At 30.8% G+C, this 19,126-nt stretch overlaps 2 protein-coding genes across 3 annotated transcripts; one reads left to right on the forward strand and one right to left on the reverse strand.

Moving 5' to 3' along the window:
- Nucleotides 1-8,482: 8,482 nt before the first annotated feature.
- Nucleotides 8,483-11,324, forward strand: LOC124832229 (protein NLP2-like). The gene is made up of 4 exons (XM_088108081.1): nucleotides 8,483-9,282; nucleotides 9,361-9,420; nucleotides 9,509-10,373; nucleotides 10,470-11,324. The coding sequence occupies exons 1-4, from the start codon at nucleotides 8,659-8,661 to the stop codon at nucleotides 11,282-11,284; spliced, it is 2,364 nt and encodes a 787-aa protein (XP_087964207.1). The 5' UTR covers nucleotides 8,483-8,658; the 3' UTR covers nucleotides 11,285-11,324.
- A 968-nt stretch (nucleotides 11,325-12,292) lies between these two features.
- On the reverse strand, nucleotides 12,293-16,676 carry GAUT3 (galacturonosyltransferase 3). Of its 2 annotated transcripts, none has more exons than XM_047306433.2 (10): nucleotides 16,514-16,676; nucleotides 15,813-16,048; nucleotides 15,697-15,740; nucleotides 15,570-15,615; nucleotides 15,420-15,467; nucleotides 15,200-15,337; nucleotides 14,483-14,620; nucleotides 13,852-14,186; nucleotides 12,818-13,763; nucleotides 12,293-12,589 (listed from the first exon to the last, which is right to left on the reverse strand). In XM_047306433.2, the coding sequence occupies exons 2-10, from the start codon at nucleotides 15,849-15,851 to the stop codon at nucleotides 12,314-12,316; spliced, it is 2,010 nt and encodes a 669-aa protein (XP_047162389.2). In that variant the 5' UTR covers nucleotides 15,852-16,048; nucleotides 16,514-16,676; the 3' UTR covers nucleotides 12,293-12,313. The 2 variants fall into 2 exon arrangements, with proteins under 2 accessions (XP_047162389.2, XP_047162388.2); XM_047306432.2 differs by having other exon boundaries at nucleotides 15,813-16,052.
- Nucleotides 16,677-19,126: the final 2,450 nt, after the last annotated feature.

A 19,126-nucleotide genomic window follows, 5' to 3' on the forward strand; every position in this document is an offset into this window, starting at 1 on the left:
CTTATTCTAATTTAAATAAACTTTAGATTGGGAACTATCTTCTTTCAATATTATTCTAGAAAGTTGATTATTCACTCAATAAAAAACTGATCTATCTATACAAATAAAATAATTTTTTTTGAAAATTATTATATTTTATAAATGGATATATGTGGATTCCATATACTAACGAAATTAAGCATTAGGCTTAGTGAAAATCCGAATGGCACAACATAAAGAGTGAACGATGATAGGAAGCATTGCATAAAACGTGAACTTTCCGTTGGAAAGACGCAAGTTGAGGGGCTGACATATAAAAGGATATCATCATTAAAAGTGTACAGTAACATACTATGATTAGTGCTTTTATTACGAAAACTTTGTGGCATTCTATGTACTTTATTTCAACCCTGTTAAATAAGCAATTCGCCGCTTACAGTTTCTACGTCAAATGAGACACTCATATATAAAAACGTCACCGGTCTGTTGAATCTATCTTTTAAAGTTGCTTCTAGCTTCCTAATACTTAATATTTCATTTCATTTTCAATGACTAACCCCAAATACAATACTATTAAATCGCTTTCTGTCTACTAACATAACATGCTTTACTTTTTCTTTAAAATACCATTAACGTGCTTTCTTCTTTACAAATTCATCCTAGATCAATCCTAGACTGCGACACAACTCATACTTATTTACCACTGCTTTTAATCACCACATAAGCTAAGTCATTCAACTCTCCAATTTTAGTACGTTATTTACGGTTTTATTTATTTTTTTAACAAGATCGTTTTATACAATAAAGCAAAAGCTTAATTAAAATATACTATTTTAAATTAATAGTTTTGACTTTTACTCTAATCTTATAATACATTTCCCATTTTATTGAAATTCAATGTTTATATTTAATTATCATTTAGGTGTGCATTATTTGCTTGGATTATTTTCGCTAAAGAATCATCTCAACCTGTTATTGATATTATTGCAACGCCGTAATTATATCTTGGTTCCATGATGTACTTAAGCCTGCCGGCCAAATAAAGATATTTTAATAATCAGATAAATAGTTTTTAAATGGGGGCGGAGTAAGAAAATACTATAATATTATTTTTGGAAATTGATGAAAATATTATGCACAGTCACAAAGTATATGTTCAAGAGAGAAAGATAAAAATCATTAAGTTTAAATATTTACTACATGTTCAATGCTGTTAGCTTTGAAGTTTTTCATTTATTTATAATTTATTATTTTTTTAAGGATATAATTAGGTTTTCAGATTACCGCTTATAATTTATATTTTTCTTTAGTGATGTTTAATAAACAATTAGAGTTTTGTTAATGGTAAAATCTTCAACATATACCATGTTAACGTTTAGTGGACTGGTAAAATGTATATAACTAAATTATTTTTGGAATTGTCAAAACTTGTTTTTGTCGAGTATACGTTGATTTATTAAACTGACATGTATCTATATGTTCAATTAGGATGACATCGTATCAACTATATTATTCTCAATTAGTTACTATAGTTTGAGATTAGTAATTAATTGGGTTATGGTCCAAATTCATTAAGGTAAAGATCAATGAATCATAACATAAATAACACACTCTAAAATGTATGTTAACTATGTTCGTTAATAATTAGATTTATTGTATGTTCATTAATAATTAGATTTATTGTTTGTTGGGTCATTTAACCGACTTCAAGTGTTTTGTACAAACATAACTCTAACCAGCTAAAAAATGATGAATACCTACAAGGGCAAATAGAGAAAAAGGACAAATATCTTTGAAAGTCAAATAATTAAAATGCTTGAAGTGCTTTCCACATGATATAATAAATTATTTGAAGGTTTTCTATCAATATGATACGGATAAAAATTTATCTTGAACAATACTGAATTATATAAACAATTGTATATTCATATATATAAAACTTTTAAAAACTAACTCAAGATAAAAATAAATTTACTCAAATAAAAAAATTTGATTGGACTATTTTGATCTATCTTACATCGAGATTAGACAATATCTAATTTTTAAAAGAATAAAAGAATTTTTTAAAACTTAAAAAGAAAAAAATTTAATAATCTTTATAAAATAAAACTTCAATAATCAATTTTTTATTTATGGACTCGACATTTAGAAATAAAATATCTATTACTCTTAATTATCTTTTAAATCTTACAAATGTAACTGTAATTAATTAATTTAATTTTGGGCACTTAATGGTTCCAACTTCTATAGAAAACAAAAGTTATAACTTATATTTATGGCCAAGACCCAGCATTGCACATATTAAAAAAGAAAATTGCACCGTGATTATAAGATATAGAATTGTTGTCATGGTTTCAGAATCATTTTTTTTTTGTAATATTAGAATAATATTTAATTATTACAATTTACCTCTCACGAGTACACATTATTCTTGATCACCAAATTTAGAATACGTGATTTGCTATATTTATTAGAAAAAAATATCCTCAAATTATACACTTTAACGAGGAAAGTTATCGAGGCTTGAAATTTATTAATCATAGAATTAGTTAGTTTGGCTTGAAAGATATTGTAACATTTCATCATCTTTTAGTCATTTCAATACAACATTTTTACCGAAGTCCTATTATATTTTTTGAACTATATATCTTCTAAGCACTTTATTTACGTTGTTTGTTATAGGGGCATAAAAAGTTCTGTTAAATCGGTGTAAAAGATTCATCTACGTTAGTGAGATATTATTAGTTTGTAGTTTTATCGTATTTAGTATTTTTTTTAATAGTTATTTTATCACTTAGTTAAGTTAATCACTTGTGAAAATTTAGTCTAGTGGTACTGGAAATAATAATTAGTTGGTTATTAGTTGAACATTTCAAGATATCAGGTTTACGAGTTTGCTGATAATCCGTATCTAATATATAATGCATATTAGTGGAGATGTGAGAGGAAATATAATGTAAAAAAAGTAATTATAGAGATGATGGAAGAAAAAGAAAAAGAAAAGTGAGAGAAAGTAGTTTTTGAGAGGAAAGTTGAGAAGTGGAATAGGTTATATTTTGAAATATAAAATACATTTGGTGGTAATGGCGAATATCCTTAAAATAAAATAATTGAAGGGTCACTTTAGTGATTGCGGTGAAGAATTAATGTCGCCTTTGAAGTTTAGTGTTGTGGATGTATGTGTCTATATATATATATATGTGTGTGTGTGTGTGTCTTTCAGCAGTCCGGGAAGCCACCACGACGAAAGCTTTGCCTACGAAATATGTATTATATTATATTATTCTAATTCCCTCACTTATTATTTTTCTTAATTTCTTAGGGTAAAGTGCCCCACATTTGGAATCCTTGTGAATCATGAGTTGGTCACTTTAGATTCCACACCAAGTCTCGTCTTTAAAACAACTTAATAAAGTGGTACATTTTTTTAGCTTTTAACCATTATGATGTATTTATGAAAAGCCTTCTCCAAATTGTAATAAATTTATAGTCTTAAAATCTATATTATATACTCATTCAGCCAGTTTAAGAACAGATAATCTTATTAATTAAAAATATTTAGCGAGTCAGTTGCTCAAGTTATATGAATCAAATGATTAGTTTAAATAAGCATTAGAATTAAGGGTAATTATTTAAACGAAAGCATGACAATTATCTCATTTAGATCTTAATTAGATTGGTAAAGTTTATTTGAAAATCATAGTACGATAAAATTACTTTTGATACATATTTACCGTTAAACGATAAAATTTATACTGACATTAAAATCAAAGTACGATAATTTCTTAAACCTAAGGTTGAAATAAAATGATGGACTAACTATATCCTAAACAAAGAATTGAATGAACCAATATTGAATAACGGTTAACCTTTACTCCACAAACCAAATTATAATCCAAATAATATATTGAAAAACACTATATAACTTTAAGGTTTTAATTTGAATATGATATTATAATCTTTTATATTGTTTATATTTTACTACGGAAGAGAAAGAAAGTTCATAATAAAGATCATGTTTTCTTATTTTTTATTATGTCCTCATCACTGGTTAATGTTTAATATTGTATCCTCTAGATTTTTGTTTTATAAATAACAATTAAAATAATAAATAATTTAATATGATACTTATTTTAAAAAATAAGTAAAGTTTTCTCTCATTAATATTAGAGATAATTTTGGCTGACAAAATCAATGTTACAAATTAAAATAATTAATTTTTTAATTTGTGGTGGATTAATTAATCAAGTCATATAAAAATTGGTGGAAGAGCTATAAGGTTGTTGGTTTAATGGTAATAGTAAAAGAGAAAATGAAAGAGGTTATTGGTTTATCTCTTCCACTAAAAATAATAATTTACCTCGTTGACTCCAAATTTAATAATAATAAGGATATTTAATTTAATTTTTTTAATGCATATCTATTTATTTAATTTATCTACCTTTAAGTGTTTTTCTACATCTATTTAAGACATAGCGAAAGTTAGTTTAAAAGTAGTTAAAATTTATTATTATGTAATAAGAAAAGCTAAATAAAACTTATGGAATATATTACTGATATAATTAACACTAGTGCTTAATATGTTTCTCATTTTCGTTCACTTTTTAATTTTGATTCTTTATGTTAAGTTTTCTATAAATTAATTGGTTAGTAATTAATTTCATAAAATGATTCTTATATTTTAAAAAAATATTATTTATTAAATTATATAACTGTATTAAATTCCATATATCAAATGTTTATATCAAAAATTAAAAAAGAAATTTGTTGATTTAAATTTAATTTTTTGAAGCATATCAAAATTGTCCATTAACTTTATATAAAATCCTATCTATAATTTCATATAAACTAGAATACAGACTAATAGAAATTTATTATATTTATCAGCTTACGTATCAATTAGATTACAGTTTTTATTTTACTTTTTTTAAATAGTTCAGATGATCTTTTGATATGGTATAGAGTGAGACTTGGAATGCCAAAAGCTACTATATTTGCTTAATATTTATTTATATGTGTTTAAAATTTTAAACAAATTAATTTTATTCTCTTAGGATTTACATATATAATTTAAAATTTAAATCAAAACACTCAGTAGTACAAAAATCGTGTACAATGTCGAAGATTTTGGGTTTTTAACGACGAATTCGCGAACGACGACATATCAGGAGACATTTATGTCGAATTTAAAAAATTCGACGTTAAATTAACGTCGAATTTTGTTAATATACGACGTTAACTTAACATCGATTTTTGTCAATATTCGACGTTAATAATTTTTTTTTGTTTTTTTTAATTAATTCTCATTTTTTTTACAACTCTACAAGACCTGAAAAGCAAACAAATAACAAATTTTAATGTTTGGTATTTTATAAAACATGAACCATGAACGTGTAGTGTAGTGTCAACAATAAATAATAATAACCAACAACAAACAAGTTCAATCAAACAACAACAATAAACAAGTTCAACTAAACAATCACAACAAACAAGTTCAACAAAAAAACAAGAAACAAGTTCAACAAACAAGTTATTCAAAACGAAAACGAAAACGAAAACGAAAACTAACCTTTAAAAGATGGGTTCGTCGGAATAAAGTTTCGTCACAACGAGAGAGAAAGCAAAATGCGCCTATAAAGGACAAGAAGACGAAAATAATCGGTTAAAATAAACAAAAATCATACATAAAGTAATTGATTAACATGCATTTGTATCAAATGAAAGAAAGATTACATGTGATGCTCGTCAAACTTCGTTCGAGAAAAATTTAAGAAGAGAAGAAGATATCGCGCGCTAAGATAAAGTTAATGAAGTTTCAATCTCCCACTCAAATTTTTATTGAATTCACCAACTTTTGACATCGAATTTAAAAGTCATTTGATGTTTTATATCCTTTTACATCGAATTATAATTCTAAACAATGTTTAATAATTATATTTATTTATAAAAAAAATACCGCTCATTTTTAATGTTGATTATTCAGTGATAATGCGTGAAATTTTGTACTAGTGACTTAATACAAATTATTCATTCCTAGAGAGGCATCTCACGTGTCTTCATATGTATTGTTATGCAAGAACACAACATAATCATTACAGTCAAATTACACTATGAAGCTACACTCACTACAAAGTACAAAAGAAAAGAGAATAAAAATTTCACATGCATATACAAAAGTCGTATACACATATTCTAATAATTCAAATAATCCATTAATTTCTCATGTATTCAATTAATTCATGTTGAAGATTATACATTAATTAGATATAAAATTAAATTATATATTATACGAAAAAATAAAATTTATTTTATTAAACTGATTTTAAGATCGAGTTAGAATTAAACGTATTACCTTATGACATCAAAGTTATAAAAATCAATTTTAATTGATATTTAAATTTATAATAGTTATTTTCTCAATTTTCATATTTGATATCCTTAAGGCATTCAGTATTTTCAACATAAAAAGATATACTGAAGATTTTCAAAAATTAAAAATAAAATCAAAGTATAATATATAAATAAAAACAAATTTTATATTATTAAATCATTTTTAAAGGATTGAGTTATACCTAAAATCAGTGTCTTAATAATTCACTAAACATTTACACACAAAAATATAAACCACATATTAATTAAGCAAATCATATAAAAGACTAACACATCTACCATTTAAACATATTTATCTTTCGTGTATTAAAAATACGTTTAAAATCTGAAATTGATAGTATTCTAGATTTACAATAAACTTTTCCTTTTAATTACCAATTATTTATATACGTGTAATTGAAACACGTAATAAAAAATATATATAATATGTATAAATATCTTATTTAAATAAAAACTAAAAAATGAGTCCCAAAATTTGTATCTATCCTTGAAATCTTGTGATATATATCTTTTGCCATGTTTTCCAACTTCTATTAAAGCCGAACCATCCCTTGACTAAAATAAGCTCAATTAATCTTTAATGTAATATTTTACTACGAAAAAGAAAATCATTAACGTAATAGAATCTCTGGTAACAAGTTGTTTGATGTTGATCCTTATAGGAGTTTATATATAGAGAGAGAGATAGAGAGAGACAGAGAGAGAAAGGATTAACTTAAGTGAAAGTGATCTGTATGAGTTGTCTGAGAATCTTATTTCAACAAATCTGAGCAATAAGAATTATTCCCTTTCATTTTCAAAGAAACCAAAAACCACCGATCTGTCTAGCTTGAATAACCATGCCCAAGGTTTAACAACAGTTCTTATTTTGTTTAAGTTTTCGGTCAATTCATCCACCAATCAGATGGGATCGATTTTCTTTTCACGGTATCAACTTGGAATTCGGATGACGCGGTGCAGTATCATTAAAACCCTTTTTTTTTTGGGTTTAAATCTCAAAATTCTAAATACTTACCATTCCAATTCTTTTACACTTTTTGCACAAAATTTCTACGACTGCCAAGTGGAAGAACATCCTGAGGAAGCCTGCAACTTCAAGTAAGAGCTGTGCCTTTTCTTCAACCCTACCTTCTTCCTAAGGATCTCACATCACACTGTTATCAATAACCATTCACACTCTTTTATTTTTATTTATTTATTTTATACATCTTTTCATATCTCTTACGTTTAGTAATTATTCATCACATTTATATTTTTACCCCTGTTTTCTCTCTATTACTCTCAATTTATGTACATTTCACATTTCACATATCATCACCACTTTACAATTTAACTCATACACATACATTGCATTTCTCTACTATCTTCTTCGTATCTCATATATTTTACTCTGGGTATTTCTTTATTTTTCTCATATAACATTTTTTACGTTTAAGTAAAATTAAGTGAAGCCAAACCACATTTTTTAACATATATTATTATATGTCAATTTTTAAGATTTTCCCTTATATTTTTAAAAGCCTAAAAAGTTTCCTCATAACCTTTTTTGTATGAAAACTATTAATTAAGTCAATGAACCAATGAGCTTAAATAGACTGATAAGATTTATATTTTTATATTATTGTTGGAAATAATTTATACTTTTTATTTAAACATTTTTTTAAAAACAAGCTATACATTTTTAATAAAAAGGTTCGTTAGGCGACACCTCTCAGAGATCGGACTGCAGACTCCGAGGATTTCTAAAGTTAAATAATTTTGTTGGACACATCAGCACATCAATTTTCCAATTAAAAACTCTCAAAATATAAATCTATAGTTGGGTTAATCTAAAGTTAATGAAAATAATAATATTAAAAATAAAATTAACAATAAATAATTAAATTTAAAAATTGATTTAACATTTCGAAATTTGGAGTAACAGGAGATGGCCTAGCAGTAGGGAATAAACATTACTGTTTGGTCAGTTGCTATATTAACGGGAGCGAAGCCTCTCCTACGTTTTTCTAAGCCGTGGGTCCCACTGACCTTCTAGAAAATTTGCAGTTCTCTCCGGGTCATTAAATACAGGACTTTGATGAGCAGGTGACTACTGTATAAGCCGAGTTCTCCGTTCAGATACATACACAACAACATTCCTTGTCTCTCTTCTTCTTCATCTCACTCACTCACTTTTTCTCGTCATGATCGTACCTCATCATCCCATTCTGCCTTGTTTCTGTGTGTGTGTTTGATATATTATTGTATGCTTTTTTAATATATGCAGTGTTTTGAGTTAGTGGAAGGAAGATGGAATATGGAGGGTTCTCAGATATTTTTGCCCCAGAAACGGAGTTTATGGATGAGCTATTTGTAGAAGGATGCTGGGTGGAAACAAGGGTTGGGTGTGGCACGGAGGCTTCAAAGTGGAACAGGAGCATGGAGTCGAATGGGGCGCACATAATATTTGAGGAAGAATCAGAGGCGGAAAGTTTGATGGTCGGGAAGAGATGGTGGATTGGACCAAGGGGGAATCCGGGGCCATCTTCGTCTGTGAAAGAGAGATTAGTGGTTGCAGTTGGGTACTTGAAAGAATACGCCAAGAACTCCAATATGGTGATTCAGGTATGGGTCCCCGCCCGGAGAGGATGTGAAGTAGGGATTCATCACCATCAGGATTTCCCATACACCCTCGACTATACTAACAATGGGGATGCAACAAGATCCTTTCAGTTTCACGAGGACCGGCTTTCTGATCACTGGCCTCCCAACATTCGCTTCCTCAGAACTCACGACTACACCCGCCTTCACCACTACGATCTACGTCCTGGATCTCTCGCCCTTCCCGTCTTTCAGAGAGGCACTGGAATTTGTCTCGGTGTTGTCGACATTCTCATGCCCAACAACGTCAACCCGGACCTTCACAACCTTCAGGTTATTATTATTATTATTATTATTTTATGTTGGGTTTATGTTATGACACCGCATTTAACGATTGCGATTAATGAATAGGGTGTTGATTTTAGGACCCCTTCTCTTCAGAACTTCATTCCACCAGCCATGACTGTGAAGGTACGTACGTAAGTGACTGATGAGTAAATTGGATTAATAAATATATATATATATATATATATGGCTGAATATCATATGTATATATCAGGGTTTTGACGAGTTATACCAAGGTGCATTGAATGAGATAGTACAAGTGTTGACATGTGTGTGCAAGGCGCATGAGTTGCCTTTGGCTCTGACATGGGCTCCCTGCATCCAACAAGGAAAGAGTGGATGCGGGCATTCGAACGATGAGAATTATGTGTCGACTGTGGATCCAGCATGCTTTGTGGCAGATGTAGATGTATTGGGATTCCTGGAAGCGTGCTCTGAGTACCACCTTTTGGGGGGTCAAGGAGTGGTTGGAACAGCCTTCACAACCTCCAAGCCCTGCTTTGCAAATGACATCACTGCCTTCACCAAGGCTGAATATCCTCTCGCACACCATGCAAACATGTTCGGCTTGCATGCCGCTGTGGCCATTCCTCTCCGGAGTGTTTCCTCTGATTTTGTCCTCGAATTTTTCCTCCCAAAGGATTGCCATGACACCCAAGACCAGAAGCAGATACTCAACTCCTTGTCTATGCTGGTGCAGCAAGCTTGCCGGAGTTTGCACGTTGTACTGGACAAGGAGGAGGAGGAGGAATTGGTATCACACCATCATCATCATAGCAAAGAAATGGAATCATCATCATGGATTGCACATATGATGGAGGCCCAACAGAAGGGGAAAGGTGTGTCCGTGTCTCTGGAATACCTCCAAGAGCCAAAACAAGAGTTCAAGGTGACAACCAACTGCAATGAACAGGTATTCTCGGACTTGGAAGGAACAAGCGGTGCTGGTGTCGGTGGCCGCCGGGGTGGCAGGAAATCAGGCGACAAGAGGCGAACCAAGGCAGAGAAGACTATCAGCTTGCCGGTTCTAAGACAATACTTTGCAGGAAGCCTAAAAGACGCTGCCAAGAGCATTGGGGGTACGTGGGAGACACATACATGCTCATTCATATTCTATCAATTTCCTCGTTACTATTATAGTGTTGCTATTCATAATTCTCTTCTTCTGATTGCAGTATGTCCTACCACTTTAAAAAGAATATGCAGACAACATGGGATCACGAGGTGGCCTTCAAGGAAAATTAAGAAGGTGGGGCACTCCTTAAGGAAACTTCAACTTGTGATCGACTCCGTCCAGGGTGCCGAAGGTGCCATTCAAATTGGCTCCTTCTACACCAGTTTTCCAGAGTTGAGCTCTGCCAATGGTGTTTCTGAATCACCCAAGATAAACAGTGATAATTCCAAGTTTTATTCCGAAAATGGGTTGTTTAGTAACCAAGGAGTTACTTCCACTTCGTCTTGCAGTCAGAGTTGTAACCCCAGTTTGAACCAATCAACCACTCTGATCAGCAGCAACAATAATAACAACCCTGAGATTATTCTGATGTCAGATAAGCAATCAGTAGTTGGCGCATCAATGCAAGTCCACCATCCTCCTATTCCCATTTCCATTCCCATTCCCATTCAAAGCCTGGATGCTCTACCTCCCCTGCCCCAAACCAGCAGTGTCTGGAACACAGGCGGTGGTACTTTCAGGGTGAAAGCTACTTTTGGAGATGAAAAAATTCGTTTTAGCTTGCAACCAAATTGCGGATTCAGAGATTTGCAGATGGAAATTGCAAGACGTTTCAATCTGAAGGAGATGAGCAAAATTCAGGTGAAGTATTTGGACGATGCTCAAGAGTGGGTTCTTTTGACATGCGATGCAGATCTTGAGGAGTGTAAAGACATAAATAGATCATCTCAGAGCCGCACAGTTAGACTATTCCTCTTTCATGCTTCGCCACTAAATCATTCAACTAATGCATTTGGCAGCACCAGCCCCACTTAACACCTTATTTTCTGCTTTCAACTTTTACCATTTTTCACAACTTTCCTCCCTTATTTCTTATATATAAAAAAAGTACTATTTTAATTTACATTATTTATAAACTATCATATAAGAAAAACTTTTAATTTTAAAAAATCTATATTAGATTGATGTCTTTCTTGATAAAAATGTTCCAATGGGGTTGCCTATTATGACTTCTGCGTATAAACAAGCACGATAGTAATTAAATACTATATTCATTGCAGTGCTCATTTACCACATCGCTAGATATGTTGAGGCTCAAGAAAACCATTCATTACAATTTAGAACTACGACGGATTAAAAGGCTAATTTTGAGATTTTCAAAAACAAATATCCACTTTCAAAATTTGCATAAATATTATATAAAAAATGAAGTTCGAAAAAATGGTCAAATTAGAAAAAAAATAATTAATTTGAAAGAAACAATAGAATTGATGAATTTCTTTATATATATATAGGTATAGATTATATAAAACGAAGATTTTTTCTATTGGTAAAAATATTGATAATAAGTATTTTTTTATACTAAATCTTTTAGTTTAAACCACGGTTCCATTGGGATACTTATTTGATTACCTTAAAATTGACTTCAAAATATTGAATCTATTCTTTTGTACAAAGCGTTTTTTTAACCATTATATTAATTAACATAGTAAAAGGATCATTTTACTTGAAACTAACCTATTAACTTTCAAAGAATTCTTTTAGATTTCGTTTTAATTAAATTTTTGCCTTATAGTAAAGTTTAGTTACTAAATAAACTGATTCGTAGTATTGGAAATTAATCTGTTTACTGCAAATTTCTCTAATCGAATTTATTACTAATTAGCAGGATCAAGAACTAAATTTGATTTTTTACACCGCCCTGGATTAAATTAAGAAAAAAAGCCAATTTCAGGACGATTAAAATGTTTACCGCACGAGGTTTTTTAAAAGAAACAGCTATATTACGTTCTAGTTAGGTACCATTCTCAAGAAACAATCTGCTAGCGCAGGACAAAAAAATCACTATTCACCAAGGTTGCAAACTCGAAGGTATGGATTATCCAACTTAACATATCTGGCCCAGTAAGATTTATATTTGGAAACAGCAAGATTTAACCATGGCTTGTAATTTCCATTGTAGTGAATGACAGCGGCATTCTCTATCTCTGTCAGGTTCAGAGCTGGGTCATAGCCAAGTCCCAAAACATGCCATCCTCGATCTAACGGATAGGTCAGATTATAAAAGGTGATTAGTCCGGGAGGTAAGGTTCCAAGCTTCCAGAGGGTTCTATCCTCATTCTGCAAACGATTAATTCTACATCAGAAAACAAGAAACGACTATCTATCTACATTTACAAAAACAGTAAACATCATGGCTTTCTGGTATTTGAAATTGAAACCTGAACAAGAAAATAGACATTGGCATAATGCACACATGAACCTTCAGGCAACTAATTTCATAAAACGATTTTCTGATTAATATATGTAAATAACCTTAAAAGAAGGAACAAGATTAGTGAAATTTACCATATCTTGCCATCGATGATAGATACCAGTAATGTTTCGTTTCTTCCACTCCTTCAAGTCAAAAATATTCATGCCAAATGCCCAGCCACACGCCTCAGGACTGAAGTTATTGGAAATCAGTGGATTACTAAAGTTTAGGTATTTATCAAACCTATGGAAGCTCTCCTTGCACGTTTCCACAGCACCATTCACCATACCTTTCAAATCAACTGACCAAAGTGGTGTCAAATCCCTCTGCACTACAATGTCATCATCCAAGAATAGAATTCTGTTTAATTTTGGATAAACTTCAGGAAGGTAGAACCTTAAGTGATTTAACATCGACAAGTATTTAGGATTTCTATATTTTAGATTGTCAGAACCAACAGATAGGGAGGAAGGATTATTAGCTTTAAAGTAATATTCCTTGATTCTTGCTGATTCAAGTTGACGTAGAACAGAACAATACGAGGAATTCAACCACTTGAAATCATCAATATTCTGAACTTCGATAGTTGCTCTAGAAGGAGGGTTGGTGAGAAACCACATTCTCATTGCTGCAAAATTCAATTTATCCGTCACTATATGGAACACATGCTTCTCAGGTTCCTGTGCGTTTTGCACAGTAGAATTAACAACCACAGATGCAGCCAGCACATTATCAGAAAATATAGCATAATGGTAGAGAGATGGATCTTCAATCTTTTCTTTGTCAAGATTTCCTTTCTTATGATAGCCCTGCAGGTAATAATCCGCTGCAAGTTGCAGAGGAAGACAATGTAATGGTCTAGGCACAGTTTTTGCAGCCAGCTGAATCAAGAATGCACTCCTTTTCTTCTGTACATTGACTCTATCTTCGGTTGATTGAAGCATCACCCTTAATTTCCTTTCCACCAAAAGGCAGTCGTAAAGTTGATCCTTTGCTATGGAAAGAACATGACCCATAGCTTTTGCCCGATCAAGTGCTCTAGCAAATGCAATAAATTGTAACCTTGCATGAAAATTGGAAAAACCTAATAAGCTAGAGAAACAAGACCAAGGAAATACATATATACCCAAGGTGAAGCTCTGTATCAGAACTGGCTTCTCCTATAGCCCGTTGACTATCACTGGAGTGCTTGAGAAGAGCTTCGTATAGAACAGTATTGTTCTTAGACTTCGCAATATTAGCATAGGCTTTGGCCATTATTATTTGATCACGCATGAGTTTCAGAGTTGAATCAGAATTTGGGTTTTCATATTCTCTCCTCCATATACTATACTTTCCCTTGACAGTGGTATCAAATTCTTCAGTGTGTTTAATTGCTGCTGATACCATGTGATTGTTAGTTTCTCGGTTTTCCTGTGTAAGTTCAGCGGTACGGGCTTTCCTTCTTTCTTGCCGCATTACCTAAGGGATAGAAAAATATTAAAAAACAACAGGAAAAAAAAACTGAACAAGCATTCTTCCACTTGTCTCTATTCAGGGAAAGATTAGCCATTATCAGAGGGGACTAATCACAAAAACAAAATACTTGAGGGAACAAAACAAAGAAAAATGATTAAAATTTAAGAGACAACACCTAAAATTATACCATTGGACCAAAAGTTATAAAAATTTATACACAACATTTGTATGAGAAGTGCCATGCTTGTCCCTATTACTTTTGTTTGCTTGAGTAGTGAAAGAGAAAACTAGACAATTACTCGACGTTTGATCTTCATCGGTGTCATTAACGAGGGATGGGGAATTTCAACTTTGTTTTCTTCAGGACTACGTTCATCTATGGAGTGCTTGGGATTGTCTTCAAAACTTGAATCGGTTTGATACGATTCCGTCGATTCCTGGATAATGAAAATTGCCAATGTGTCAAAGGTTGTAGTTTGTTGGGAAAAAACCATTTTCAACAAGGATGAAAAATGGGAACACCAAACCATAGAGAAAAACAATATACACAAATTTAACATCGTTAAAACCTCTTGCCTATGTCCATGGAAACACTTTGATGGAGGTTTACTATCTTAAATAAAGATTGCAAGTTGTTAAGACATACTTGAAAATACATTTACCATACAATCCTATGTCTAGCACTCAAGATTTACAAGAAATGACAATACTTTCACTGACAAGAGACCCTCTCACATCTCTTTGGCTCACATCTCTTCCATCTGGGATTTTTCTCCCTTCACACAATACGATCTCCCATTAACTTGGGGTGTTTTCTTTTCATTTCACAGTAGCCTCCTTTGACAATAGTGTGATGAATGGCTTTTCCAGTCTTCTAAGGTGAATTAATGTTTAGAAATTTCATAACTGACATTCGCCACATAGTTTATGTAATCTGGCTACATATTAAGTCCTTCCAAATTACAGATCGGCTTGAACCGATAAAAAAAAGAGAGGATAAAATCAAACTAAAGCACCTGGGAGCTCTTTTGATACTCGTTGTTCCCATTAGTAGGGTTTTCCCAGATCCAGGAATCAGATAAATCCCTCATTTTCAACCTAGCAAGTCTAACATGGCCAGAAGCATCGCTGTATGTTGCAATTATATCAATGTCCTGCATAAAATCATTACTGACAATATAAGCTTATGTATGGATCCACTCCGGTAGGTTTAAATAATGGGTTGGGGTAAAAAACCTTTTCATTGGGATTGAGGCGGTTTGTAGTCGTGGAAATGTCGCGTTCCTGCGAACCCAGCAATAGATGTAGATATTGAGGAAGACATAAAAATGGAGTAAATATAGATAAAGTATATATTGATAAGACGAATATCTTATATGAAAAGACCTTAGCGCGATGACATTGGTCGCAATCATAGAGGGACGTAGAAGCTCTGTAGAAAAGAAGAAATGAGGATTGGGAGGAGAAAAGCAAAGACAAAAAAAGAAAAGGGGAGAGTGGAGTTGTTACTTACTTGGTTGTTGAAACGTCTGAAGAATGTGGAGCGTGAAAGAGAAGCTACGGAGAAGATTAATCGAAAGAATTAGGTAGGAGGGGTTGGAAATTGGAGAGAGGGATAAAGATCCATACCATAAAGACGAAGAAAAGTAGCAGCGGACGTGGAGACATTCCGATGCAAATTGGGATTCAATCTTGAATAAGAAGTCTGTGTGTTACTCAGTTCATTGCATCTGCTGCCAAATTGCAATCAGTTAGGAGTCTACGATCAGATCAGACGACATAGCAATCACATCCTCTTCCCGCCCTCCTTCCATTCACATTCGATCCAAACCTCTTCTCCGCTCCTCGCTTCACCACTTATTCATCTTCCTTGCCCCCAAACACACAAAAAATATGATATGAAAACCTTTTTTTAAGTATAATCAAACAGAAACTACATCTGTAGCACAACAATCTTAACTGGTTTTAATTCTTTATTAATTTCATTAATAATTAATATAATCTTTTTTTAAAATTAATTACGCATTAACATTAATCTTTTTAATATGTACTCATAATAACATATTAAACAGGTTTTTAATTATTTTAACTAAATTCAAATAAAATTAATAAAAATAAAATATTAATATTTATTTTACTAAACAAAACAGAAAAGATAAAAGATCATTTATTATGAAACCATAGAAAGGTGGAGGTGTGCAACCTATCCTATACGCGATTTATTTATATAAAAACTGTTAGAATAAACAAAACAGAACAGTTTTCATATAAAAGCTGTAAATCATATTTTTTTGAAAGAGACACAGAAATACAGAGAAGTTATTCAGTACCTTGTTTTGTGCTCTCTCTTTGCTTTCATCATCTCCTTCTTTAATCTGCGTGTGAGGGTGTGGGTTCTTCGTTCGTCTTTGAACCCTAGAAGAGAAGCTTCTTTTCTCTACCTTCTCTCTAACGCTCAGTAGCAGGGATCTTTCTCTCTCTTGCCAGCACGTGCATTCCAATAAGCACTTAATACCTCGTGTGTTTTCCCTTTTTGCCCTCACGTCTAATAAAAACATCATGGAAGATTAATGCTTTGGTTGTATTGGGAGATGAATTTTTGAAATAGATTTGAATGAATTTTGATGAGGTTATTTAGATTAAGGTAAAAATGACGTATTATTTATTGGATAAAATAGATTAAAAAAATATTTTAATAAATAAAATTAGATGATTGTTATTTTTTTTAAATAAAGTGTATATCAATTTAAATAGTGTAAATTATTTTAAAATGAGGTTGAAGTTGTTATTTTAAATTAGAAAAAGAATTAAATTGAAAAAACATATTTAAATTAATATGACTTTGTAGGAAAGAAATTTCAATTATATTTTCTTGAATAATAATTTTTATATTATTATTACAATTATTTTCAATTAGATTTGAAACATTTCGTAACCACTTATATTATTTACTCACAAGTGGTTGATCTTAGTGTCACTGAACTCAGTTATGTTAAACAAAATTTTGAGGTTCAAACTTTGTGATTAGAAATGGCATTCTCATAAATGAATAATAATCCATTCTTTTTACTGTCCACGAGAGTTATATCATATATGCATGACTCATATAAGATAGCAGTAATTACAGGGTCCACCCTAGTATTTATTACTGGACTGTATTCATTTTCTCAACCTCAAAAACACATCTTGTATAGCAGAATTGATTTGGTAGCTCAAAAAATGATAGAAAATCGATTCCATGGTAGGAGAGAATTGATTCTCTTCACATAGTTCCTCCCACAGAATCGATTCGTTCAGCTTAAATACATAGGGGAATCGATTTTCAGCCCTCTAAAATCGATTCCCACCGTTTAATGGAACAAAATTGGTGAACACGATGATTTTTTTTTTAATTAAAACTGCTATCTTTTTTAATTAAAATTGTAACTCGTTGACATGTATGGAATTTCGTCCATGCTTACATGACTTTCCTCGACGATCTTTTTATTTGAACAAAGCACTGGGAAGTGGGTCATACGTTTTCAGATTATATGATCTTAAAATAATTTCATTTTACTTATATTGGATCGAAAAGTAGAAAAATAAAGTGAATAAAATTTCTTATTATAGTGGTCTTCTTTTAAAGTTATTATTTAATAATGCCCTTATTAAAGAATAACTTTGAAGAGCTTCGAACAATATATAACGTGAATCTAATTTTAATCGATGAAGAGAGAAAGAAAAAATAAAGTTTAATTTTAATTTTTTTAATCTATTTGATGGTCCATATCTAATTTCATATCCTTTTAAATTACAATTATTTGCTTAAAAAACTGTGTATAAAATTAAATTGAAAGGTTACAAGAGAACTAATTATTTAAAACATGACACTTGTTAAAACCTTGTCCCTAAATGGTTTAGAAACTAACACAACATATAAATATAAAAAAAAGTTGCAGTTAAAAAAGTTTGCTGTTGTTTAAATCTCCTTAATCTTAATCCTTCAGTTTTACTTTTATATTTTTTTTCTCTATTTTCCCGTAAAAATTGTAAGACAAGTCTAATTGTTGGACCAAAGTTAAACAATTTTATATTGAAATGAAAAATGCTAAATTACAATTTTACTCTACCTTTACGTATATTTTTCAATTTTAGTTAAAGTTAAACAAAAGTCTATAATTATATACCATTAGTCAATTTTGGATTTTTTTAAAATTTTTTAAGCATTTAAAATGACATGCAGTTAAGTATAGTGACATTATAATTGTGATGAAATATAAATATTTTATTATTTAAATATAAACATAGAAAAAAAATTAACTATCAAATTTCATTTTACAAAATTCATTATTTTTCAAAGAACACTTAATATATTTTTATTAAGAATCCACTTATCCTTTGGTATATCATAATTCATCTTAAGAATCCTTGTATAGAACAAAAAAAATATATCCCATCATAATTTTTTTAGAAAAACTTTTGTTTACTCTTTGATTTTGAAAAGTTTTGGATATATATATATATATATATATATATATATATATATATATATATATATATATATATATATAGGATTAAAAGTTGTGCATGTGATCATTTTAAAAGAAAATTGAATTTCTCTTAGTATAGAATCAAGTAATGTTTAGATAATCTATATATATTTATAATCTATGTATAATCTATATCTATAATTTATAATCCATAATATATTTATAATCTATCTATAATCTATATGAAGACAAATGAAAGTATTGCCACTGTTGCTACCAAGATTTTTGCAAAAAAAAAAAATACAAAATAAGAAAATTGCCATTACAGGAAGGAAAATGGGCTCCGAGGATGTCTATCATGTTAGCATATGTTTATCTTCACAATATATGGTTTTCCTTTTCTCTCGTTAACCAATCTCACTTACATTCAATCACGTTTTGTTTCTCTCAGCAGCACCTTTTTATTTCTCACTA

The sequence above is a fragment of the Vigna umbellata genome, chromosome 2, assembly GCF_029865625.1.
Source record: "Vigna umbellata cultivar VRB3 chromosome 2, Vumbellata_1.0, whole genome shotgun sequence".
Lineage (NCBI taxonomy): Eukaryota > Viridiplantae > Streptophyta > Magnoliopsida > Fabales > Fabaceae > Vigna > Vigna umbellata.

Bases quoted from the DNA above. Each gene is read 5' to 3' on its own strand.
- LOC124832229 (XM_088108081.1), top strand. From the start codon at position 8,659: ATGGAATATGGAGGGTTCTCAGATATTTTTGCCCCAGAAACGGAGTTT. The intron at 9,283-9,360 runs GTTATTATTATT...ATTAATGAATAG, and splicing joins CGGACCTTCACAACCTTCAG to GGTGTTGATTTTAGGACCCC. The intron at 9,421-9,508 runs GTACGTACGTAA...TGTATATATCAG, and splicing joins CACCAGCCATGACTGTGAAG to GGTTTTGACGAGTTATACCA.
- GAUT3 (XM_047306433.2), bottom strand. From the start codon at position 15,851: ATGTCTCCACGTCCGCTGCTACTTTTCTTCGTCTTTATG. The intron at 15,338-15,419 runs GTTTTTTACCCC...GATTTTATGCAG, and splicing joins GCCTCAATCCCAATGAAAAG to GACATTGATATAATTGCAAC. The intron at 12,590-12,817 runs GTAAATTTCACT...AATCGTTTGCAG, and splicing joins ATCATCGATGGCAAGATATG to AATGAGGATAGAACCCTCTG.